The sequence below is a fragment of the Notolepis coatsorum genome (assembly GCF_963971535.1).
Source record: "Notolepis coatsorum genome assembly, chromosome: 10".
NCBI classification, from domain to species: domain Eukaryota; kingdom Metazoa; phylum Chordata; class Actinopteri; order Aulopiformes; family Paralepididae; genus Notolepis; species Notolepis coatsorum.
The window spans coordinates 42793102-42817214 of NC_140174.1; the positions used below are offsets into that span (position 1 = coordinate 42793102).

At 44.1% G+C, this 24113-nt stretch overlaps 1 protein-coding gene across 1 annotated transcript in view; it reads left to right on the top strand.

The window, feature by feature from the left end:
• Window positions 1-4883: 4883 nt before the first annotated feature.
• Window positions 4884-24113, top strand: part of prkcea (protein kinase C, epsilon a) — an 83625-nt gene continuing 64395 nt past the window's right edge. The window contains 1 exon segment of the mRNA XM_084322790.1: window positions 4884-6094. Within this exon segment, the coding sequence (XP_084178916.1) occupies window positions 5750-6094 (345 nt within the window). The 5' untranslated portion in view covers window positions 4884-5749.

The window sequence follows — 24113 nt, forward strand, 5'->3', positions numbered from 1 at the left end:
AGGCTGGATTTAGTCACACATGCGTGGCACGTTCACATACTAATTTCGACATACTTTCAATTGTGGCTCGCCCATATAGCACCGAATTGCGGGAGCGAAACAATATTTATTTGTTGGAAACTAAAGCTGTTGAATTAAACAACTTTAAGCTATACTCTATAGCCCTGGATCGGAAATCAGATTCTGTTTTCAGTTATTTGTGTGAATTAAGCAACTTTTTGAAACACATACGAAAATATGAATTAAGGATGTTTATTCACTTTCAATAACACAGCATGGTTATTTGGCAGGAAAACCACGTCACTTAATTTATTGTTAAGAGCCAACCATTAGACTGCCTGGCGCAGTGCTTTTTCCACTTTGTACTATTCAAGTTCAAGTTTCAGGTTTTGTTTGATTTGTCACATATACGGTACATGTACATTACAGTGAAATGCTTGGTTCTGTATGCCTCCTATAAGATTGTGCTTCATATACAGTAAAAAGAATAAAGACCAAACACTATACAAAATATTTCATGCTCATTTACAAAACCCTCCTTGGGTTGCCCCCCCCCCCCCCCCCTTATGTCACTGTTGCAAATTACATCTGCCACTTACAACACTCGTTCTGCTCAACACATTCTCCTAAAGATTCCGAAAACATATACTGCACTTGGTCAAACTTCATTCAGGGCTGCTGCTGCCATGACTGGAACAACCTACAGAAAACACTCAAACTGGTCACTCACCTTTATGCCTAATTATATATATATATAAATATACTATGCAATGTACTAATATACAATATATAGTATTGTATATTAGTACATTGCATAGTATATTGTATATTGTATGGTAACTCAGTTACTTCTATTCTGCATCGAACATTGTACATATGTCTATATACTGAACACTGTGACCTCTATTTTTACTTCTATTTTACATGCTATACTATTTTATTTCATACTTATCTTGTCTAGCACAGTCTCTGGAGCGTAACAGTAAGAAGCATTTTGTATAAAAGTATTCTGTACTTCTGTATGACAACTATTAAAGAAACTTGAAACTTGAAACTTGAAACTATCAGCATTCAAGCATGAATGAATGAAAACTTTATTTAACAGATTGCAGAATGGGTACAATACAGTACAGCTCAATATAATTGTTAAGGGGATGCAGACCAGAGAAAGACGTTTGTCTTGTTTACATCAGGGTCCCCCATTTTCAATTCATAGTGACATTTATGACATACACAACATACATGACATCATGACATGTATGGCATAGGGACATACATGACATACAGGTAGTACTGTTACATTTGTGACATATACGATATGCAAATATACAGTACTGTTATGGTGTAGCTGGAGATTCTGGGCCCCATGAATTAATCTATTTGTGGGCCCCCAATCCATGCGAGCTCGCGTTAGCACGCAAATTTAACAAATTTGGGCCATTTATTTATTGATGAAAACGCATAATATGGTTTTTACATTTTTTTTTTAATAATACAGGCAATTATGCTTTTGAGTCATCTACATTAACTTACTTTAGGATAATAATAAAACCATATTAATAAAAAGATAATAATAGTGTTCTCTGGGCCCCCCCAGTGCTGGGCCCTTGGAATCATCCTAACCCCCCCCCCCCCAGCTTCTCCCCTGACTGTTACCCATAGATCCTATACATTATGATGGGGAGGAGAGTGGAGACTGTACATCATTAGGAGGGGGTGGGTGGGTGGGAGAAAAAATATGCATACGGTGGGGAGAGAATATACATACGGTGGGGAGGAGACTGTCTATTAGGAGGGGGTGCATGGGAGTTGGAGTCGGACATTTACGGTGGCCAGTTTCGAATTGCAGCCTCCCGTAGGTGCTAAGAGCGGTTTTGAATGTGGGTAGGGATTCTCTCATGAACATTCTTACTGATTCCTGCAACTGTTTCTCAACCCCCTCTGTCTGTCATGGCATGCCCCTCTCACAGTCACTGCTATATTGCTCCATGCCTCTCGCTTGTGTTAAAGCATGGGTGTATACTCTCTGTTCTCTGCTTGTTTCTATTGTTCTGCTTGTTGTCATCATGAGTAAGTGGAAGATATGCCGCAAGTCCTATATTGCTATCTGGACGTGTCCCTTTGTCCTTTCACTTTTTAAGATTGTTGTGCTTTTAGTTTGTAAAAGTTTGCATTGCGGCTGTCGTTAAGCTGCTACAGTATGTCGGAATTGCTTAACCTGAATTATTTTTCAGCCGCCCCCCCCCCCTCCATTCAAGAGGCGTTGTCTCTTGCCAGGCCATCATTCATTGTAAATAAGAATTTGTTCTTAATTGATTTGCCTGGTTAAATAAAGGCAAAATAAAAAACATATAATACAATATACAAAACTAAAGTACAGAATGCAACAAATGCAACAAAAAATACAATTACAATATAGTGTAGTGTTAAAAAGTGTCTAATGTTTATGTGTGTGCAATAAATGTAGAATGGGTGGCTTGTGTTGCATAGAGCCATTGAGCATCCTAATGGCCTGGGGATAGAAGCTCCTTTTGAGTCTCTCTGTACTGGCGACTCCGGTAGCACTTGCCTGACCGCAAGCAGTGCAAAGAGGCAGTTGTTTGCTATACGATAATCATCCTACTTTGTAATGCGAACAGTGCCGCCTATTGGTGTACACGCAGAAATACATTTAGTTCTCTCTCTCTCTCTCTCTCTCTCTCTCTCTCTCTCTCTCTCTCTCTCTCTCTCTCTCTCTCTCTCTCTCTCTCTCTCTCTCTCTCTCTCTCTCTCTCTCTCTCTCTCTCTAGTTCTCAGGGCGTTTCACTGCGTTGCATGACGTCATGTCCTTTCAAATTGCGGCATCCCAATGAGCCTCTAGATGGCGCTACCCTACAGGCCCGAATCACATGCTCAGTATGCACACGATATGGGCCAAGGGCAAGGCTACTGCAGGAAACAGCTAACATGAACACAACAACACACCAGACCTCGTTTGTTTCACATTCAGCCTGGATTATGAAACCACCAATCTATTTATTGATGGATTATAGTATAACACATATTAAGCATATTGTGCTTAGATTCATTTGTATTTATTCAAATAAGCCAAATCTTGTTTGTGCATGCTTTCTATTCCCAGTTTCATGATTAGCATTTCTTTATGTCCTGTTCTATTCTATTTAGCCTATTTTAATATGGCCTAGTCTAGGTCAGAATGTGTTGTTTTAGGCTATTACTGTGTACTTAGGAACAGGCCTAACACACACACACAGACACACACACACTCTTACTCACATACACACACACACACACACACACACACACACACACACACACACACACACACACACACACACACACACACACACACACACACACACACACACACACACACACACACACACAAAGCAACAGGTACTTCCAGGCTACTGTGTGTGTGTGTGTGTGTGTGTGTGTGTGTGTGTGTGTGTGTGTGTGTCTGTGTGTGTGTGTGTGTGTGTGTGTGTGACAACACAGACACACCACAACTCATGGAGAGTGACAGTCGCCATGGTGACTTTCTTGTCACTCACCATCACTAACCAACCAGGAACCAGGACAATGAGTAGATGTGTCATATGCCATGTGTATGTGTGTTGTGGGTGTATGTGTGTAGAGAGAGAGAGAGAGAGAGAGAGAGAGAGAGAGAGAGAGAGAGAGAGAGAGAGAGAGAGAGAGAGAGAGAGAGAGAGAGAGAGAGAGAGAGAGAGACACTGATACGGATAGAGAGACATGGTAAGACAGAGAGACTGACAGAGACTGGCCAGAGACACTGGAGACATACAGACAGTCAGAGTGACACTTACAAAAAGGGAAATGAACAGACAGACAGAGACACACCAACATATAGACAGAAATCAGACAGACATATGGACAGACACGACAGAACAGAATCACACAAACGGACAGACGCAAACGGACAGACACAAACAGAATGACATGAACATACAGACAGACAACGGGACATGTTATGTTACAGAGAGAGCGGTGGTGTTTCCCCGGGACAGACAGGTCCCTACAGCGAGGGAGTCCTCCTGTCCACCAGCAGTGTTGGCTGTGACCTGCAGTGAGGTTCCTGCCAGGCTGTGTGTCATCCCTGCTCTGTCTGCTCCCTCCCGTCCAGACCCAACGACCACACTCTGAGACACCTTCTGCCACGCACACACACACACACACACACACACACACACACACACACACACACCGACACGTACACACACACAAGCATAATGGTGGAGGTTTTGTGGGTGCCCCCCATTTTAGAACGCTGCAGGTCTAATGATGATTCCTGTAACATTAGAATGTTCACTTCTCAAAAGTCTAGTCTCATATGAGATCGCACACTTGAAAGGGTTAATGCAAATAGTTATATATACACTATGTACCTGTGTCGTTTATTTTTATTATTATTCCCATTTACTCCCCCACCTCCTTTAAATCTCTGTTTCCCGTCCCCTGACAGCTACTTCTTGTGCGTGCGTGTGTGGCTGTGCGTCGTGCACGGCGTGCGTAGGGTATCTGTGACCATGCATAAGGCAAAGACTGGCTGATTGACTATATTGGGTGTCTGGGCACCACACACACACACACACACACACACACACACACACACACAGCCTCCATGCCCGCGGGTGAATTCCATCCACTCTTTCCCTCCCTCCCCCTCTCTTGCGCACAAACACACCTCTTTCATCTGCACGCACACTCACACACGCACACTCACACACACACGCACACACACACACACACACACACACACACTCCCCCATCCGGCGCAAAGGGGCAGGCGGCGCGGCTGACGCGTTTTGCGCATTTCCTGGAGCTCGCGCTCACTCACGGATTCAGGAGAGGGAACGGGAAACGGGAGCCAGGGCGCGCGCAGGGACCAAGAGGAAAAAGCTAGGGAGCGACGTTATGCATTCGGGGAGCTCGTCGTGAGCCCGAAAGACCGCATTGAAGAGAAAAAGCATTGTGTTTATAGAGAGCAGCAGGCGAATACCGCGGTATATATCGTCAAACATTGCGAGGAGGAGATTATCCCAGCAGCAGATCTCGGGACGGACGGAGCACGGATCCCGGATGGCTAGGCGCGGCTGCTCGGGCTCTCTCCCACCCTGACCCGGGAGAGACAGACGCCTGGCTGGGGGAGTGAGTCGGGGAGTCTCCGGCACTGGTCAGATGATCCCAACCGGAGCCCGTTATTAACCGTGTTCTTTCAACAGCTTCTCCCTGTCGCCGCGATTTATAGATCGCAGCGTCGTTATTTCCGCTGAAAGGGGAATTGTCTATCTCTCGTCTGGCGACTTGTAAACAAACACAACGGACTGGCTCGCATGATCCCGACCCGTTTTGTGGAAGCGAGAAGACTCCAAGAACCGACCTCCTTTAGGGTGTGTTTTCTTTATTGCTGCGTTTCTACTCCATTAGGGGGGCTCAACAGATGTCGCGTATGTGTGCATAATAACATAGTGTTCTGATATGGCTGTAGCATGACTGAGTGTCCAAGGAGCCAATGGCAGTGTGGGATGTAGCAGGGCTGTGCTGATCTGCAGCCATCTGATGCAGTACTCTGGTTAATAGACCCCTTACTGAAAGGATACACTGTTTACAGGAGCTATAGGCAGACTAGCCTATCACACACAGACCTCTCCCTCTGTGTTATACACAACATACGTGTATCCTGTATAGACGCACACAGAGACAAGTCCACCAGGCACCCGGGGGGGCCATGCCTGTGTTTAGTGGCCTACTGAAGGTGCGTGTGTGTGAGGCGGTGGACTTGAAGCCCACCCCCTGGGCTCTGCGTCATGCGGTGGGGAAGAGCGGCTCCTTCCTGCTGGACCCCTACCTGGCTCTGAACCTGGACCAGACCAGACTGGGCCAGACCGCCACCAGGACCAAGACCAACAGCCCTGCCTGGCATCAGGAGTTCTGCACAGAGGTCCGCGAGGGGAGGAGCCTGGAGCTGTCCGTCTTCCACGACGCACCGATTGGATATGACGACTTTGTGGCCAATTGCACCATCCAGCTGGAGGACCTGCTCCAGAATGGAACCAGACACTATGAAGACTGGGTACGTGTGTGTGTTGTGCGTGTGTGTGGTGTGTGTGTGTGTGTGTGTGTAATATAGAGAGTGTGAGAGAAAGTATGCATGTATGACGTGTGTGTGTATCCCGGTGTCCTTCCGTCACGTCACGTGTGCTGCTTTTAGGGAACAGTGGAAGCAGGCGCTGGAGATACAGACCATCCTCATCATCACCACCATCGTCATCGTCATCATCAGCTTCATCATCATTAGCATTATTTTTCATCATCATCATAACCATATTCGATAGGGTTGTGGCGTGTTAGGAAAGATGATTTAGAAGTCTGTCTCCTCCATGTCTATCACCCATAATAACACGTGAATAAAGTGAGGCCCGTAGATTTGCAGCTTGGTTGGGTCAACGTGCATAATGGTCCTTGGTTGCCATCAGACATGTCGTCTAGACGACAGACAGACCTCATTACTCTCACACAGCTACGCAGGATGGCTAACTTCCCTCCACTCCTAAGTAAGCAGCGTATCTAATCTATCTTATCTCCCTGATGGCGGAGATGCCTGGACACGTCACGGTCCACTTCGGTCTTCACCAGCACGGACCTCGGCTGGCCTTCATGCTTCACATTCTTACTTTTGATCGGAGAAGATAGGACCCCCCCCCCCCGCGCTTCAAATTGGATTTACAGAGGAGGCACGGGGGAAGCATGTGTTAAGAATCAAGGATTCAAAATACTATGAAGGTGCTGTTGAAACAGTGTTTCCTTGTGTTGCAGTGTTTCCTGCAGGTTCTGAGTAAATCTTATTTTAAATTCTATCAGAAAGGTCTTTGTGGATGCTGCACAAGAGGCGGGAGGGGAATCTTATTTTGCAGTGGGCCTGTTCTAGTATTTCTATCTTGTGGTGGGCTACTACAAATAAGCCTATTCATGGGAAACACTGTGGTAGAACCCTGTTGGGCTTGATTGGTAGAATCAGGCACTGTGCTTAAGGCCCCTGCCTCACTTTCCTTCAGATCAGGAATTGCGCTTAAGGCCCCCGTCATCCTTAATAGGTCCCCCAACCAATCAGAATTGTATTTCAAAGATAGCCAAACCAGTAGTGGAATTGTGTCCGTCAGCTAATCAGAGGACCCCTCAAAATATCGATCATCGTGTCAAACATAATGTCAACCGAACCGACCGATCAGAGGGCGGCCCCTCAGAACGCCAATCATTGTGTCAAACATTTCAAAGCAATGTCAAAGCGGCTGTACACCTCTTGTGCGGAGATCTGAGTTAAAGTCCCCACATTCACTTTCATCCCAGGGTCCCCAAAAGACTAGGGACGGCCCTGGGTTGTCCTCACTAACACCAACCTGTAATCACTTCCCTCTCCGCTGTAGGTTCGCTATTCTGGTTGGTTGCTATATAGGGGGCTTGACTGATATGGTGTTATGTAACTTTACACACACACATTCACTTCGATATATGCACACATGTATAAGCACTCTCAAACACAGACACACGCACATGAATGTGCCTGCGAACTAGGGCTGGGCGATATGGCCTAAATATGATATCACGATATTTTCTGACCTTTCGGCGATACACGATACGCATCACGATGTTTTTCTTTTTTTCCCCAAACAATTCATTATGAGGCTTACCAAGACAGTATTTGAGTTTGCAAGCTAACATTAAAGACAAAATAAAATACCCATGCATTTAGCATTTTTATATTATATATTAGATTTAGATTATTGGATTATTAGATTATATATTGCATATATTTAGCAATGAGATATTATATGATTTAGATATGAAATATGATGAATTGAAAATGGGGGACCCTGATGTAAACGAGACGAAAGTCTTTCTCTGGTCTGCATCCTCCAGTCCACTGTTGACTGTTGTTGTATTGAGCTGTACTGTATTGTACCCATGCTGCAATCTGTTAATAACGTTTTCATTCATTCAGTCGGCAAACAGAATCATTTTGATTGACAGTCGCGTCTGCCAATTACGTCACATCGCTTGCACCCGCCCTGCTGTTCTTAGCACCAATCGGCAAGCGCGTATTCATTTTTTACTTCCGCCATTGGAGAGCTCAATGACAACAACAATGGCAGCGGTAGCTCGCCGTGGCCGACGTTTAGCTTTTAGCTCCACAGAATGACTAAACGACTGGAGGCATAATGATTTTACTGCCACGGATGTTATAATAAAAGCCTTTCCATACATCTGTCTGATTGAAAACGTTATTAACAGACCGCAGAATGGGCACAACTGAGTCAGCACGGGCTGAGATATGAACGACTAATGCTTGCTATATCTAGGTCGACCTCGGTCGTTGCTATGTAAATAGGCTGATGTTATTGAAAGTGTAACTATATAACGTTAATGCCACAAAACGAATGCCTTTGTTATCATAAGTAGTAACTTTTGATGCAGTAGTGTGTGTGTGTGGGGCGGCGCTGTTCAAAAGTGTCAACGTGTGGACCAGATTGACGCGACACAAGCCTCTTGGGCAAAACATCACGATATCCACGATACGTTTAAAAAGTGTATCGTTAATGAACTGTACCCGATATTTATATAATATCGTCATATCGCCCAGCCCTACTGCGAACACACATATACATGTGCACATATGATTGCGTGCATACACACAAAGACACACAATAAATACATGTACATAAACATAGTTATATCCACGCTATCCCTCCCCCGCTGTGCCACAGTAAGGTCAGAGTATATGGATCACTCCACTGATTGACCACAGTCCATTGATCAGCCTGTCAATATATCTGCCCTCAAGCACCCTGATGCACAGTCTCCCCCACATCTCCCCTTGTACTCATCCCCCTTATTGTGTCTCCTACACTACACTTATCCCCCTCCCTCTCTCGGTCTGTCTCCCCTATACTCACCCCTCCTGCCTTGTTGTGTTTCCTACACTCGTCCCTCCTACTCCCTCCTTCTGTCTCCTCCTACACTCATCCACCTCTCTTACTCCACCTCCTACACCCATCCCCCCTACTCCCTCCCTCCCTCTGTCTCCTCCAACACCCACCCCCTCTACTTCCTTACTCTGTCTCCCTCTCTCCTACACTCATCCATCCACTTCCTCACTTCCTTAGTCTGTCTCCTACACTCATCTCCCTCTCTTACTCTGTCTCCTACACTCATCCCTCTCTCTTACTCTGTCTCCTACACTCATCTCTCTCTCTTACTCTGTCTCCTACACTCATCTCTCTTACTCTGTCTCCTACACTCATCCCTCTCTCTTACTCTGTCTCCTACACTCATTCCTCTCTTACTCTGTCTCCTACATTCATCTCTATCTCTTACTCTGTCTCCTACACTCATCTCTCTCTCTTACTCTGTCTCCTACACTCATCTCTCTCTTACTCTGTCTCCTACACTCATCTCTCTCTCTTACTCTGTCTCCTACACTCATCTCTCTCTTACTCTGTCTCCTACACTCATCTCTCTCTTACTCTGTCTCCTACACTCATCTCTCTCTCTTACTGTCTCCTACACTCATCTCTCTCTCTTACTCTGTCTCCTACACTCATCTCTCTCTCTTACACTGTCTGCTACACTCATCCCCCTATCTTACTCTATCTGCTACACTCATCCCCCTCTCTTACTCTGTCTCCTACACTCATCTCTCTCTCTTACTCTGTCTCCTACACTCATCCCTCTATCTCTCTTACGCTGTCTCCTACACCCATCCCTCTATCTCTTACCCTGTCTCCTACACTCATCCCTCTCTCTCTCTCTTATTCTGTCTCCCACACCTGTCCCCCTCTCTCTTACCCTGTCTCCTATACTAATTCTACTATTAGGCCTACCTGGGGACCTGTAGTCATTAGTAATAACTGGACTAGTATTAACTGGGGACCTCTAGTCATTAGTAATAACTGGACTAGTATTACCTGGGGACCTGTAGTCATTAGTAATAACTGGACTAGTATTACCTGGGGACCTCTAGTCATTAGTAATAACTGGACTAGTATTACCTGGGGACCTGTAGTCATTAGTAATAACTGGACTAGTATTACCTGGGGACCTGTAGTCATTAGTAATAACTGGACTAGTATTACCTGGGGACCTCTAGTCATTAGTAATAACTGGACTAGTATTACCTGGGGACCTGTAGTCATTAGTAATAACTGGACTAGTATTACCTGGGGACCTCTAGTCATTAGTAATAACTGGACTAGTATTACCTGGGGACCTGTAGTCATTAGTAATAACTGGACTAGTATTACCTGGGGACCTGTAGTCATTAGTAATAACTGGACTAGTATTACCTGGGGACCTGTAGTCATTAGTAATAACTGGACTAGTATTACCTGGGGACCTGTAGTCATTAGTAATAACTGGACTAGTATTACCTGGGGACCTGTAGTCATTAGTAATAACTGGACTAGTATTACCTGGGGACCTGTAGTCATTAGTAATAACTGGACTAGTATTACCTGGGGACCTGTAGTCATTAGTAATAACTGGACTAGTATTACCTGGGGACCTCTAGTCATTAGTAATAACTGGACTAGTATTACCTGGGGACCTCTAGTCATTAGTAATAACTGGACTAGTATTACCTGGGGACCTCTAGTCATTAGTAATAACTGGACTAGTATTACCTGGGGACCTGTAGTCATTAGTAATAACTGGACTAGTATTACCTGGGGACCTGTAGTCATTAGTAATAACTGGACTAGTATTACCTGGGGACCTGTAGTCATTAGTAATAACTGGACTAGTATTACCTGGGGACCTGTAGTCATTAGTAATAACTGGACTAGTATTACCTGGGGACCTGTAGTCATTAGTAATAACTGGACTAGTATTACCTGGGGACCTCATGAGAATCTGACATGTCCGTAATTTGTAAAGTAAAAATTCCAGCGCAAATTACCTTCCATATTTTGGCAAACACAGAGGTCATCTGATATTTCTTAGTCCTGTGCGAATTGGCATCTCAGTCATTTGGAGTCGTAATTTGTTTTTGGTAGTAGTAAAATCAATATAGGACAGTTTTAAATGCATTTTCAGTGCAAACGCCAAATCAATCTGCTTCACTTCAGCATGGAGATCGATAGGCATAGAGTTCCTTGCGGCTACGTGGCGTAGTGGGCAAGGCGCTCGCCACGAAATGCTGGAAACGCTGGGCTCGTCAGTTCGAGCCCAGCGCTTCACATTTGCTTTCAGTTTAGCTGGTCGTCCGTACTAATACACATTGGCCGTATTAGGGGGTGGGAAACTGATGGGTGGGGATCGGGCGTTGTGGACAGCGACTCCTACAGGTCGGTTGGTGCGCCTGCGCAGTAGAATCAGGAAGTGTCGGGGGCAGCGTGAGCCTCCCACGCGTTACTCCTCGCCACTGAGAGATCGAGCTGCGCAGGTGAAAAGATGCGACTGCTGTTACCTCAGGTACCGGAGGGGACTTGTGCTATGTATGACTTAGTCCACATTGCAGCCGGCTTGTGGGAGGCAAGAAACAGCGTCCGTGACAGGGGAGGGTTGAATTGGATGATACGAAAATTGGGATGGGAGAAAATATAGAAAATGGGAGAAAAAGTGGATAAAAAAAAAGGGCATACAGTTCCTTCTTGAAAAATATATTTCCATCCAAAGTAGGTACACATACTGTAACTGTTATCCAGTTCATTATTTTCCTCCTGGTTGTCATAGATTTGATTTATCATTGAAACAATATTGAAGTACTCTGCATGATTCCATTTTTGTATCCCATTGTGATAAATCAGTTTGAGGTCTCATTTGAAACAATAATATTCGATTGCGTACCCCAACACCAACAGTCAAAACTATGGGCGCATCAAGTTAAATCTCAGTACACCTCAGTAAAAACGTATCCCGTGCAAATGCATCTTTAAATTCCAGAGTTGGGGGCGTAATTTCCGATTACCGTGGGTCCCCACGTAATACTAGTCCCGTGTCAATAGGGCTTTAAGGCAGTCCAAAAATATTAGTGCACACACAAACAACTCGTTATGAATTCCAAAAACCACAGTGCTAAAACTCAAATTTGTGACGTCAGGAAACATGGTAAAGATTAGCTACACCAAGAGCACCCAGGAGACTGTTCTGAGCACATGGATACATGTTCTGTTATACAATAGGCTGTGCCGAATTCGATCCACTGAGTGAAAAAGCCACAATCAGGACCTTTGCTCCCGTAATCGGTTTACAAGAGGACATCTCTAGTCTGTACGAATAACTGGTAACTGAGACGTTCTTGGATCGGTACTCGGTACGGGACGACCCACTTAGTGAAGTGCTCAGCACCTGCATCGCTGCTGCAAAACTGGAATCCAAGTGGTGCACCTCTGCTGTCTCCCTTTGTGCATCTCCACTGTACTCATCCCCTCCTCTCCCTCCCTCTGCCCACCCCCACACCTCTCTCTCTCTCCCTATACTCACTCTTCTCTCTCTCTCCCTTAGCATTCATGGCCTCAACTAAAGACATTGTTAGTCATTTTACTAGTCAGGATTATGTCGACGGATCGAGTAATCCCTTCAATCTGTAAAATGGCATGTCCCACTTTGTTTACCTCTGCAAATAAGTGCTATGGTAGGCTACAGCAGGGCCTTTTTAAATCTAGTGCTTATCAAAGACCAAAGCATGTCTGTGAGTAGTACAGTGCTGTGACGCCAGAGAAGCTCTCATCGTTCTCTCGGGAAGCGACAGTTGTGATTGGAGGATCAAGAAAAGAGGGGCAGGGTTTGAGATAGGGCTGGGCAATATGACCAAAAATGTTATCACAATAACGATATGATAATGTTATCATCACTCGATATCGATAATTATCGATATTGTTATCAGTATATATATATTTTTTTTTAAACAACAAATGTATGTTTATTTCTTTGTCGTTGCCGCCATCTTTAGTGTTACAGCCCCTCACACTCCAGTTCTCAGGCTGCAGCTGGTTTGAAAGCGAAAGTAAACAGGCTTCTCTGCTGGCTGTGGCTCCAGGGGAGTTGAACAGTTCTGGCTCTGCTAGTTTCTTTTCTATCTTTTGGCGCTTTTTTGGTGGACAAACCACGGCACATGTGCACCGTGACTCGCGACTGCATGGAGACTATCTCTGCTAGCACACAGCCTACTGTGTACAGACGGTTTCAAACCGTATTTTTAATTAGAAAGCAAACAAAATAAATGGACAAGAGAAAAATAAATCTCAAATTGGTCAGTATTGTCATTTGGATAAGCAAAGCCATTACTTTAAGTTGCAGGCAAGAAAGACAAGTCTGTCCACTGTTGGCAGGTCACAATAAAAAATAAAAAAAAGTATTGATTTCTTTTAATTTTTATTATCGATCGATATCGATTATTAAAATATATCGCGATAATTATCGTTATCGTTTTATCGCCCAGCCCTAGTTTGAGATAGGTCAATTGTGGAAATTGTCTCATCCCACTGGCTGATTTTTTTCTTGTTCTTGTTGTAAGAAAATTAGATTTCAGGACTCAATATACAAGATTAATTTCACTCACTCCTTCATGTTAGCAGTGGGTGACTTGTTCACATTAAACAAGGCGGATGGTGGACATCATGCCAGTGCCGAAACACTGACTTGTTTTGAGAGGCTGGTCCTGGCTCTTCTCAAATCTGGCCTCTCACCCTCACTGGGTAAACACCAACTCCTACCGTGAGAACAGGAGCATGGAGGACTCTCCTACCTCCCATCTCCCAAGTGCTACACTACACCCTCTCCCACCTGGATGACAACAACACCCATGTGAGAATGCTGTTCATCCACTTTAGCTCAGCATTGGTCACCATCATCCCCTCCAAACTCATCTCCAAACTTGGTGACCTTGTGGAAACCAAGGACCTCGACATTAACCCTTCTGTCTGCAACTGAATACTTAACCAACAGATGTTAGGTTAGACAATCTCACCTCCTCCACCCTCACCCGGAAGACCGGCGCCCCGCAGGGCTGTGTGCTAAGCCTTCTCCTCTACTCCCCTTAGTACCCTCTTCACCCACGACTGCACTCCTGTACATGGCATCAACACCATTATCAAGCTTGCAGGGCTGTCAACGAATATTCTATATTCAAATTAATAATCAAATTGTAAAATAAAAAAACATACATTAGATTGTGAAAAAAACAGCCCCCGGCTGTCTTCCTCTCAACTTCTTACGTGGGCCTGAATGTGCTGCTTGACGGAAAGGAGACATGTGACGTGACGTCACTTTCATTGATTTAAAGAACGTGCCAGTAGTAACAACAACAACAACCACATAATGTGATGGCAGAGAAGTCAAAACCCAACTTGGTCGCGAAGACAGTGATTTGCACTCTGAGCAATATAAAAGCCCAGTTTGGAAATACTTCGGATTTTGATAAACTTGTGTAACCTCGAGAAAAAGTTGTATGCACGCTATGTAAACTACAGCTGGCCTACCTTCTTTTTTTATGCTAACACTATTTTGGGAGATCTAGCATCAAGAATGTAGCCTACTGTCCGTTCTATATACGTAAACTTTCATAAATTTGATCTTGCTCCGAGAGACAGCCCCTTCTCAGTCTAGAACCAATTCCTCCTCACACACTGAGAGATACAGGGTGGGGTTGGGGGCGGGTAGGTATGTTGATCTTAAAGGTAATTTATTTTGTTTACATAATGCGCAATAATAGATATTCGAATGGTTTGAACCTATGTGCTTTTTCTTTTTAGAAGGAATAGTCGAATGTCACTTTAGGCCAATTTTGACAGCCTTACAGATGACACAATGGTGGTGGCCCCTCATCAAAAACAACGATGAGTTGGCCTACACGGAGGAGTTCCAGCACCTGATGGCATGGTGCACAGACAACAACCTAGACTGTTTGCCCTCCTTCCCTCTGGAAGGCGCTATCTCCGTTCCAAGCCAAGCAGGCTCAGGAACAGCTTCTTCCCCTCAGCTGTCACCTCACTGAACTCTGTACCACGGTGACAGTCCCTATCCTCCCTCCCCTCGCTCTCCCTCTCACTCTCTCCCTCTCTCATACTCACCACACTGTATACACTCTGAACCCCACTGCCTATACTTTAGGCTCTGTTGCCCATACCGTACCATCTCTGAACTCTGAACTCTGTTGACTATACTCAATTTATAATAAATGTATATATTTATACTTATCTACTGCCTTCACTGTCTACAACTGCCTTATGCTCTAATCTAATCATAACTACCTACCTCAACCTATGGTCTACCCATATACATATATATATATATGTATGATAGCCATGTACAATAATACTGTTATACTGTATACACCGTATATATATTTATCTACTTTTATATTTATAACTGTTTGGATATATCTGCATATATCCCTGTTCACTTACCTGTATACATACGTACCTGTATATATTATATATATTTCTTTATATATATACCTACTCTTACTAGTTGTACCACTGGCGAGTATGGCTTACTACTAGGGGTGGGAATCGCCAGAGATCTCGCGATACGATACTATCGCGATACTTGAGCTGCGATACGATAGTATCGCGATACTCGATATATCGCGAATATTGCGATATTTAAAAATATATATATATATTTTATAATTTTTTTTAACTGCAAAGTAAAACTGTCAACATGTTTTATCTAATAAAATAAAGTTCAGTCTGTTCATCTCACTTCAAATTTTTTTATTGCACAACATGGTATTTTCTCAAGCAGACAGATGTAAACACTGTAATCTGTGTTGCATGTACCTGACAAACTGAACTGTTTGTATTACAGTCATATTCCAACTTAACTGAATGCACATGTGTGTGTGTGGACTACTGTACTATTACAGGTATTGAAATGAACAATGCAACTTCCTTATATATATAAAAAATATATATTTTTTTATGAATAATTAAATATCGATACTTGGCGTCCCTGTATCGATACAGTATCGCCACGCAAAGTATCGCGATACTACTACGTATCGATTTCCCCCCCCACCCCTACTTACTACCATAGTATATTTATACCTGTGCCACTGTACATAACTCTACTGTACATACATACACCAGTTTAGCTTATATTACACAATAGCTTGTTATATATATCACAACATAACACAATCTAGAGTTAGGTCAACAAAATAAAGAGTTAGGTTAACAGAATCTAGAGTTAGGTCAACAAAATCTAGAGTTAGGTCAACAAAATCTAGAGTTATGTTAACAGAATCTAGAGTTAGGTAAACAAAATAAAGAGTTAGGTTAACAGAATCTAGAGTTAGGTCAACAAAATCTAGAGTTAGGTCAACAAAATCTAGAGTTAGGTTAACAGCATCTAGAGTTAGGTCAACAAAATCTAGAGTTAGTTTAACATAATCTAGAGTTAGGTCAACATAATCTATAGTTAAGTTAACAGAATTTAGAACTATTTTAACAATCTAGAGTTAGATAAAAAAAATCTATTGTTTGGTTATTTTTTACCTGACCGTCTCTTGTTATCTCCCTGTCAAAACTGCTTCCTAGACGTTCCCCTCTGATCATCATCGCCCTCTCGCTATAATAGTGGGGATACGATAATGATCATATTTGGGGCACTGCACGAGACTGCACACACCATGCCATACCAGAGAGTCTTATTTATTTAGCCACTTATTACAACATTTCAATAGTGGATCTTCATCCTTCAAACCAGCTTGCCCCGGTGTTCACCGCCATATTTAATCAATCCCTGGCGGAGTCAGTAGTCCCTGCCTGCTTCAAGATGTCTACCATCATCCCTGTACCGAAGAAACCCTCCCCAACATGTCCAAATGACTACAGACCGGTGGCACTCACCTCTGTGGTCATGAAATGTTTCGAGAGGCTGGTGAAGGACCACATTTGTGGCTCCCTCCCCAGTGATATGGACCCTATGCAATTTGCATACAGGACAAACAGGTCCACTGACGACGCGGTCTCCCAGGTACTGCACAGCACTCTCTCCCACCTTGACCGTCAGAAGGGGGGCTATGTGAGACTGTTGTTCATTGACTACAGCTCAGCATTCAACACCATAGTCCCCACCAGACTGGTGGACAAGCTGATCGAGCTAGGTCTGAGCTCCGCCCTGAGTGCCTGGGTACTGGACTTTCTGAGTGAAAGACCCCAGGCGGTCAGGGTGGGGGGTCAGACCTCCAACACCATCACCCTGAGCATCGGGTCCCCCCAGGGCTGTGTTCTAAGCCCCCTGCTGTACTCACTCTACACACACGATTGTGTGGCCAAGTTCAGCTCCAACTCCATAGTGAAGTTCGCAGACGACACGGTGGTGGTGGGGCTGATCTCGGACAACGACGAGAAGGCCTACCGGGAGGAGGTTGAGGTACTGGAACGTTGGTGCCAGGACAACAGCCTGCTCCTGAACATTGGTAAAACCAAGGAGCTGATCGTGGATTATAGGAGAGGACAGCAGGAGACACACACACCACTGATGATTAACGGGGCTACCGTGGACAGGGTGAGCAGCTTCAAGTACCTGGGGGTCCACATCTCAGAGGATCTGACATGGTCAACACACATAGACACAGTAGTAAAGAAAGCGAAGCAGCGCCTCTACCACCTGAGACAGTTAAGGAAGTTCAGAGTATCGGGGAAGATACTCCAGTCCTTCTACTCAGGAGCTGTAGAGAGCATCTTGACCGGAAACATCACTGCCTGGTATGGGAACAGCACGGCACAGGACAAGAAGGCCCTACAGAGAGTGGTGCGCTCAGCCGAGCGTACCACGGGTATTGCGCTACCTCCCCTGCAGGCTCTATACAACAAGAGGTGCAAATCCAGAGCCTGCAGGATAATGAAAGACCCCCACCACCCCAATAACAGCCTGTTCCAGCTGCTGAGGTCAGGCAGACGCCTGCGAACCCCAGCTACTAGGACGGAGAGGCTTAGGCTAAGCTTCTTCCCCCAGGCCATCAGAGCCTTGAACAATGAACATTGAGAGACACAGAAACTGAACTATCCACACACAAGCACACACAAGCACACACACGACACGCACGCTGAGCACGCTCACACACTAGCAGCCACTTTAACACTCATGCCGCACACACGCACACTTATGGCCAGAGGAAAGGCCACTTTAAATTAGTAAAACAACAGGAACAGTGTATTGCACTACTAAAGCTACCTAGCATGTCCTATATGCTCTGTAAATACTATGTACAGATACCGAGATGGCACACCATGTTACCTGTTTATTGCACTGTTGTTTTTATTGGATTCTATTATATGTTGTACCACTGTATTTTTATTGGATTCTATTATATGTTGTACCACTGTATTGCACATCGTCGCGGGCAAGACCAGCCGCATTTCATTGTATACCTGTATGCCGTGACAATTAAAACTCTTGACTTGACTTGACTTGATCACTCAGTCTAGGCACAAAGGCCTTTCAGCGTTCCACAATTACCCACCACCCACTGTCGAGGGAGAGTTACACTGTGTTCATTAATATCACAATTCTTATGATACGGTGCGTATTACAACTCTATACTCTCTATACTACAAGTAAGATTTACTTATGATTCTGTTTTTCTTTCATTTGACCTCTGTTAAAAGCTAAAATAATATCCCAAAGGGAAATACCAGTAAAATGCCAAAAACTATTTTACGGACAAGTGAAAAGCCATACGTGAACGAATACATGAAATTCAAGGCCTTTTCATTTTTATAAAGCAGTCAAGTTCACCTATTTTCTTTTACATTTTCAGGAGCATAATGTAATGGAACGTTATTGTTATTGTGGGGTGAAGTATGAAGCTATACTGTATTTTAGGGTGAAGTATCATGAAGCTATACTGTATTGTAGGGTGAAGTATCGTATGAGGCTATACTGTATTGTGGGGTGATGTATGAGGCTATACTGTATTGTGGGGTGAAGTATGAGGCTATACTGTATTGTAGGGTGAAGTATGAAGCTATACTGTATTGTATGGTGAAGTATCATGAAGCTATACTGTATTGTATGGTGAAGTATCATGAAGCTATACTGTATTGTAGGGCTGTCTTAAATACTTCGAAGCTTCGTTCGATGGGCATGGGATTCGAATATGAAAATTAAAAAAATTCGAATATATAAATTTTTTTTTTTAAAACCTCTTCAAAATCAACTCTGCCTCTCTTTGTTAATTACAACAAGCAATGCTGTTTGTTATTTAAGATGAGGTAGGACTCGGCACTGACATATTTGTGTTTAGAGCCATATGAAATCCGCGTTCACGGAATCGCGGACGGAATCGTGGAATTGAGCAATAAAAATGGAATCAACTGTAAAAAAAAAAATATATATATTATAAATATATATATATATTTTGGGACTTGTACAGCACTTTGTTCAACTTTGTCAGTGCTGTAAAGTTTAAACCTTTTTAAATCTTAGACAAACAAAACACTTTGCTTTCATGAAATATTGTAAGCCGTCATTTGAGGCTTTATAAGAGCAGCACAATGAACACAAATCTGTCAGTGCAGAGTCCGACCTCATCTTAAATAACAAACAGCATTGCTTGTTGTAATTAACAAAGAGAGGCAGAGTTGATTTTGCACAAAAAAAAAAACACACAAAATCTTTTTTATTTAATTTTTTATAATTGAATTTTATTTTCATATTCGAATCCCATGCCCATCGAACGAAGCTTCAAAGTATTTAAGACAGCCCTATTAAATGGACTGTTATATCTTATTAAATTGTGGACATTTATTCATTCCCACTTATTAGACACTATTTCTGATGGTAAAATGCGCGTACAAAGCAAAATACAGAATTCTGAAATATTAAAACGGAAAAAACAGAATTTGGAAAAAAATTTAACGGATTTCATGTGGCTCTATTTGTGTTCATTGTGCTGCTTTTAGGGCTGTCTTAAATACTTCAAAGCTTCAAAGCTTCGTTCGATGGCATGAGCTTCGAACATAAAAAAAAAATCGAATATCCCTTGGAGTTGTACACGACGGCGACGCCACACAAAACATTAATAAGGCTATGCCTATGATGACTAATGTGTTACAAAGTTGGCTAATTTAATTGTAATCATCTGCTTTTGTAGGTGCATTGTCTGATATAATTATAAATTATAAATTAAATATAATATAATTGTTTGCTTGATAGACTAAGGTTGCAACATAATTATGTAATGTCATGTCGTTGGCTGTGAGAGCAGCCCCACTGCACCCAGGCAGCGCAGCCGAGTGAAACCTTGTTGGCTGCGTCACAGTCACGAAAGGGGCTACTTAATTAATTAATCCAATCCACTTTATTTATAGAGCACATTTAAAAACAACAAAGTTTACCAAAGTGCTGTACAAGTCCCACAACATAAAAAAAAAAAAAAAAAAGATTATAGTACATTATTATTATTTTTTTTAAGCTTCGAATTAAAATCGAAGCTCAGCCCTGAAGCTTCGATTGCCAAAAAAAGCTTCGAAGGTCAGCCCGCTTTTATAAAGCCTCAAATGACGGCTTACAATATTTCATGAAAGCAAAGTGTTTAGTTTGGCTAAGATTTAAAAAGGTTTAAACTTTACAGCACTGACAAAGTTGAACAGAGTGCTGTACAAGTCCCACAACATAAAAAAAATCAAAAAAAAATCAAATTTTAATCTCGAAGCTTCGAATTAAAATCGAATCTCGGCCCGAAGCTTCGAATTCCAAAAAGAAATTCGAAGGTCAGCCCTACTGTATTGTATGGTGAAGTATCATGAAGCTATAATGTATTGTATCATGAAGCTATACTGTATTGTATGGTGAAGTATCATGAAGCTATACTGTATTGTAGGGTGAAGTGTCATGAAGCTATACTGTAGTAATATCACAAGGTTATACTGTAATAGTATCACATCACATGGCTATACTGTAATAGTATCACAAGGCTATACTTTAAATAGTATCATGAGGCTATACTGTAATAGTATCACATGGCTATACTGTAATAGTATCACAAGGCTATACTTTAAATAGTATCATGAGGCTATACTGTAATAGTATCACAAGGCTATACTATAATAATATCACAAGGCTATACTTTAAATAGTATCATGAGGCTATACTGTAATAGTATCACAAGGCTATACTATAATAATATCACAAGGCTATACTTTAAATAGTATCATGAGGCTATACTGTATCACTATCACAAGGCTATACTATAATAATATCACAAGGCTATACTTTAAATAGTATCATGAGGCTATACTGTAATAGTATCACAAGGCTATACTATAATAATATCACAAGGCTATACTTTAAATAGTATCACAAGGCTATACTATAATAATATCACAAGGCTATACTGTATTGATGTTTCCCTCTCCCCTCCCCTTCCTCTAAGTAAATGATCCTCTCCTCGTCCCTTCCTTGTCTACCATCATCCCCATCAGTCTTCCCTGTTTCCTCTCTATCTTCTCTCTCTCCACCTCCCCCCTCTCTGTCTTTGTCACTCATCCCTTATCTCACTCTATTTCCTGGCCCACTTCCCTTTTCCTTGCCTTTACCCTCCTTCCTTTCCCTCGCCCCTCTTTCATCCGTTCCCCTCATCCTCTCTCTCTCTCTCTCTCCCTCTCTCTCTCTCTCTCTCTCTCTCTCTCTCTCTCTCTCTCTCTCTCTCTCTCTCTCTCTCTCTCTCTCTCTCTCTCTCTCTCTCTCTCTCTCTCTCTCTCTCTCTCTGTCCAGTGGACCAGAGGGGGCCTGGCTCTGCTTGGTCGGGTTCCTGTGGGTTCCTGGTGAATTATTTACCAGGGCTTTGATGCTTATTAATTTTTTCACTCAGTAATTGAGATCCTGTATGGAGCCTGTCCCTATGGTGATGTAACCTGCCGTCGCCTGCCTGCCTTCTCACCCAGCACCCAGAGAGAGAGAGAGAGAGAGAGAGAGAGAGAGGGTTGGTAAATGGTAAATATTTGGGAGAGCGAGAGAGAATGGGAGGGGAACAGGGTTGGGAGAGAGACAGAATGGGAGGGGAATCGGGGGTTGGGAGAGAGAGAAAGGGAGGAAAATGGGGTAGGTGAGAGAGAGAGAATGAGAGGGGAACAGGGTTGGGAGAGAGAGAGAATGGTAGGGGAACAGGGTTGGGAGAGAGGGAGAGAATGGGAGGGGAACGGGGTTGGGAGAGAGAGAGAATGGGAGGGGAACGGGGTTGGGAGAGAGAGAGAGAGCGAGAGAGACAGAGGGAGGCAGAGGCAGAAGCGTGAAGAGAGAGAGAGAGAGAGGAGATGAAGTGTAGGTGTATGATATGTCTACATGTAAATACAGCCCTGGGCAGAGGGTTGAGCTGTGTGTGTGTGTGTGTGTGTGTGTGTGTGTGTGTGTGTGTGTGTGTGTGTGTGTGTACGGTGCTGTCGGCTAATCAAAGCTTCTCTAGGCTGTGGCTGTGGTACACTGGCCAAAACACCAGAGCCTTTACATCACACAGAAGACCTGGGGCATGTCCGATGTCACCGAGCCATCACTTCACACCCTGCTCACTGGGCCAGCCAACCACACACACACACACACACACACACACACACACACACACACACACAGTGTTCTGGTCAGTGACACCAAATCAGGTCAGTCTTGGGTGTTTTTCCCTAAGGGTCTGTAATGGATGGCCTCAGTGAAAGGGGAGGAATGGCCTGATATTTGAGAGCTCTGTAACAGCAGGTGACACGCTCTGTTTCCCTCTCTCTCTCTCTCTCTCTCTCTCTCTCTCTCTCTCTCTCTCTCTCTCTCTCTCTCTCTCTCTCTCTCTCTCTCTCTCTCTCTCTCTCTCTCTCTCTCTCGCTCTCTCTCTCTCTCTCCCTCTCTCTCTTTGGCCTGAGCTGGACATGTGTGAGAAAGAGTGAGCAGGCCTTGTTCGAAATACAATTTTCCACCATTCCAGTCTCTGTTATGTAGACCCGTTTGAATGCTCTCTTGGATAACCTAAGTCTGGATGAAAAGGGTTTTCATTTGGACTGATTTGTCTTCAGATCCCCCCCCAGCAGGTCATTATCATCATGGTGCTGCCTGCCTGACTGACTGCTTGCCTGTCTGTCTGCCTGCCTGCCTGACTGCTTGCCTGTCTGTCTGCCTGCCTGCCTGACTGCTTGCCTGTCTGTCTGCCTGCCTGCCTGCCTGCCTGCCTGCCTGCCTGCCTGTCTGTCTGCCTGCCTGCCTGACTGCTTGCCTGTCTGTCTGCCTGCCTGCCTGCCTGCCTGACTGTCTGCCTGCCTGCCTGCCTTCCTGTGTGCCTGCCTGTCTGTCTTCCTGTCTGCCTGCCTGCCGACCTGCCTGTCTGCCTGTCTGTGTGGTTACCTGTCTATCTGCCTCTCTGTCGGCCTGCCTGCCTGTCTGTCAGCCTGCCTGTCTTTCTGTCTGTCTGTCTGCCTGCCCGTCTGTCTGCCTGCCTGGTCCAGCTGGCCTTCAAACACATGTGTGAGTGTCAGTGCTGTGATGTTTGAGATGGCAGACCAGGCAGGCTGATTAGATTGGGAATGTACTCTCCTCTAAATCTAATTCTCGTCCCCTTTATTCCCTCCACTGCCCCGCTGGACAGCGGGCCTGTCACTCCTGCCGGAGGTGGGGCTTATGCTGGCTGTGTGCCAATCAGAGTCTGGGATCCGCCCCAACCAGCATGGCTCCTGTTACATTATTAGCCTTCTATGCATGTTCTATTAAAGATGCATGACTCTCACACTGTCTCACTCAGCATGGGCCCTGTGTTTGTCTCTGTGTCTCTGTGTGTCTCTGTGTGTGTGTCAAGACAAATTTCAGTGTGGAGAGATAACCTACACGCACACTGTGTGTGTGTGTGTGCGTGTGTGTGTGTGTGTGTGTGTGTGTGTGTCATGGTTGAGCGGCTGAGTTAAAAAAGGGGAAAGAGACACACACACAGACACACACACACACACACACACACACACACACACACACACACACACACACACACACACACACACACACACACAGTGTGCGTGTAGGTTATCTCTCCACACTGAAATTTGTCTTTTGACAGATGGACGTGGGAGGCAGTCACTGAGCCTAAATGCTCCTGAGAGAGAGAAATAGAGAGAGTTATACAC